Source organism: Sphaeroforma arctica, assembly GCF_001186125.1.
Source record: "Sphaeroforma arctica JP610 unplaced genomic scaffold supercont1.311, whole genome shotgun sequence".
In the NCBI taxonomy this organism is placed as follows: domain Eukaryota; class Ichthyosporea; order Ichthyophonida; genus Sphaeroforma; species Sphaeroforma arctica.
In genome coordinates this window covers 30909-34614 of record NW_014040247.1, presented here as the reverse complement: position 1 = coordinate 34614, position 3706 = coordinate 30909, and the positions used below count along the sequence as shown (strand labels likewise).

General features: G+C 41.9%; 1 protein-coding gene across 1 annotated transcript; it reads right to left on the bottom strand.

Moving 5' to 3' along the window:
• Positions 1–1154: 1154 nt before the first annotated feature.
• Positions 1155–2618, bottom strand: SARC_05080 (hypothetical protein). Its single transcript, XM_014301067.1, has one exon. It carries the CDS (start codon positions 2367–2369, stop codon positions 1704–1706), a length of 666 nt encoding a protein of 221 aa, XP_014156542.1. The 5' UTR covers positions 2370–2618; the 3' UTR covers positions 1155–1703.
• Positions 2619–3706: the final 1088 nt, after the last annotated feature.

Here is a 3706-nt window from a genome sequence, read left to right as displayed (position 1 = left end):
ACTATATATATTTTTTTGTTCTATATATATATATATATNTGTGTGTGTGTGTNTTAGTATATATATGTGTGTGTGTGTATGTATATATATATATGTGTGTGTGTATGTATATATATATATATATATATATATATATGTGTGGGTGCGTGTGTGTGTGTATATGTATATGTATATGTAAATATACTACACATACATAAATATATAAATCCCCTCTCTCGTTACTTGTTGCACAGCACGAAAGCAAAGGACGACTTCGGCTACACGCCATCTGAGGCGACACTTAAGACCATTGAACGTACTGTGCGGAAGTACAAATTGGCGCAGAATGCGAACATGCGTGGACTAAAGCTGTTGCGTAGACACAGCTCTAAACGGTTGAGTAGACTCAGGAGTAACGGGGTGGAGAGACGGGCCAACGACAGTGACAACGATTAAAACGCACCAATCATACGTAGTTTTAAAAGATTGTACCATGTATGGGAATGTCTACTATGTATGGATTAGAATTACCATATATGGGAAAGTTTCCATGTATGGGAATGTATTGAATTATGACCGACGCATAGTCGAGCGCAGTCCTCGAGGTTGTGCCAGTTACAGTTACTTTTATGACGAGCACTACGGTTGGCTGTACTTCTAATTTTGATATGATAATTCCCATACTTTAGTTATCCTATTACCATACTTGCCATATAAATATAAGTCAGCAACCCTATTACCATACTTACGTTACGCTTTTAACATGATTCAGTCACCCTATTACCATAATTCAGCCACCCTATTACCATAGTTTGGTAATAAGATACTGCTGTTAGAGGGGAGCATAGATTTCTGGTATATGTTCCTTCAGAAAATGGATGAAGTTTATGTGTGTGGGAAGTAGTAATTGGTGATATTGTAGTGAGCAGTGAAGTAGTGTAAGTAAGTGGTTTCAGTCACCCTAATACCATAATCTAACCACCCTATTACGATAATTTAGTTTTCCTCTGTCCATACTTCAGTTACCCTTTTAACATAACTCAGCAACACTATTACCATACTTACGTTACCCTATTAGCATGATCCAGTTAACCTATCACCATACTTCAGTTATTCTATTACCATAAATCAGCTATCGTATAAACATAATGCAGTTTCCCTATCAACTTAATTCAACATGTCTTTAATCGTACAGTAGTCTCGTATTGCATATGCACACATTGTACCGAACAGTGGTCCTGAGTTCAGCTCGATGCGCGTGTGTGCGTAATGTTTTCTTACCTGCTCAACCAATCGTGCATGCGAACATACCTCATGTATGCATATAACCCCGTATTCATTCTCTCATCATGTCATGTCATTTGCTGAATTACTTTATTACTTATAGGTGCGATATCTGAATGTGTATACATGTCCAGAAAGCCCCCTTCCCCATTACAACGGTTTTAGACTGCTGCCCATGTTCTGCTTCCTATTAACTTGTCGCGTCGCCCAATATACTGAACTGAAACATTTCAGACGTAAGCCCTGGTTTTATGTTCAGGTGTGAGTGCTGCTGCCCAGCTCGACGTCGAACGACTCATGCCAGACTACACACACTCATGTATTTGTACAAACACGGCCAGAGCAACACTGCCATCAGTACATGCCACATCTCCATAGCAACCGTATCTGTATAACATACTACATCCACCTAGCAACCGTACCTACAGAACGTACTACCTCTACTGCTGCTCCCACGCCCATTGGTCCTCCTTCACAGGCGGGGCTGACTCAAACACTCTGATGAAACTCTGTGCCCCCTGCGCCCCAGAGAACACCACCTCGCCATTAACCATGAACGTGGGCACGCCATGCACACCCCTCATTGCGTTGGTGTGTGCGTCTGATTTGGTCTTGGCACACATAGCTGGGTCTGTCACGTATCGTTGCGTGCCGTCTCTGTCCATGCCTGCTGCTACGCCTATGTCTATGACTGTCTGTGCGTCGAGGAACACTCCATCGGTGAAGTATGCCTGGAATAACTTCTCTTGCACCTTGTTTTGGAGCACACTGCCCCCTTTTCCAAAGGCCAGGTGCATCAGATTGTGTGCGTGGATGGTGTTGGGTGTCCTGTCGGTCTTCCCGGTGAAGTCAATGCCCACTTTCTGGCCCATCATGCGCATGTTTTGGCCTACCCGTGGATTGGTGGGTGTATCTGGGCTCTTCAGTGTGCCTTCTATAGGCGTCTCTGACCGCAGTTGAAAGGGATACCATCGCACGTGCACATTGAATTTGTCTTTAGTCTCGTTGATGGCGGCCTCTAAGTGGCGTTTGCCTATCCAACAGTATGGACATACTATGTCGCTGACCACCTCTACGAGTATGGTCTTCAAGGCTCCGGACGACATGTTTGTATTTAAAAAATATACTCGAAGTACTATTGTGATATGTGAAAGTAGGAACAAGTGCTATGGATATAGAACTATAGCGGCAATGACGACCGATAATACTTGCCGAGCTCTTATATACTGTCAACGATAGAAAACCTCGTGTTTGTTATTAGTAACAGCAGAAGCCATATAAATATATGTGTAGAGTGAAGCCATAGGTACAGATTTACACCATGATGCGAATACAAACACAGGCACACAAATACATATTCACAATACATTGTTCATTGAATACATACTTACAAACAAACTTCTTTGAGTTGTGTAGCGTGCCACATCACTTCGGGAACAGTGTTCCAATTATGATAAGATCGGGATCCAATGAAAACCAGTCAGTGATTATTGATGACCCGTGCGGTACTTCGTCACCAGAAATGCTATTTACCCACCAGATACGTTATTCCGCACCAGTTTTTAGATATCGTAAATAGTCTTTTATGTATTTATTTTAACGTTCTACTTACAGTCAGTTATCCCATCCGTTGTTCTCCTGCATTTGAGGGTGTATGGCTGTACTACATACAGACAGTCTCTCGGTATACCGTCATAAGCTACTGCCTTAGCTGTGCAGCAAACAGTACAAGCGGCAGCCATGAGCAACACCTCTCGCGTGCACGATGGACTGCGCCTAACTGTAGTAGGGGGGTTAGGGTTTCTTGGGTTTCTGGCTTATTCCGCCTGGGTGGGTGTGGTTGCATGCTTTGTCCCGGCATTGCCTCTGTTCCTGTTGGTTCCGGCTGTGTGGCGGCAATGGGTCGACTTTGTAGGCGGGTCTTGGCTGGGTTTACCTACGGTAGGTGTAATGAAGTATTCTGAGTTCAACAGAGATAGTGCATTTGTATTGATTCATTGCGATACCAGGCCATTGACTTTCATGGAGTTGTAGTTGTAGTTGTAGTGTTGCCAGGGGCCCACTGCGTTTGTCCGGATACGACCGAGAGGGCTCATTGACGTATGCGAGGGAATTTTCAAACTGTAGCGAATCATGGTTTGACATGGTAGACGTGTTGGTGTCTTGGTTCAATAAGCATTTCTCAGCAGATTGTAAACATGACCATAGATTTATAGGCAAATGATAGTTATTATGTGAATGTGTACATATACACAGGTATTCAATATGATATTTGTATAACCTCGAATATATAGAATTATATAAATTTAACTTAAAAGAAAAACATCTGAAACAAATCACCTGTGAAATTATATAATTATTTGGATGTATATATATATATATATATATATATATATATATATATATTAATATATTATAGTTGTGTTGTGTTGTGTGGTGTGTG

What these genes read in the sequence shown, in the direction of transcription:
- SARC_05080 (XM_014301067.1), bottom strand. Translation starts at nt 2,369, where the DNA reads ATGTCGTCCGGAGCCTTGAAGACCATACTCGTAGAGGTGGTCAGCGAC.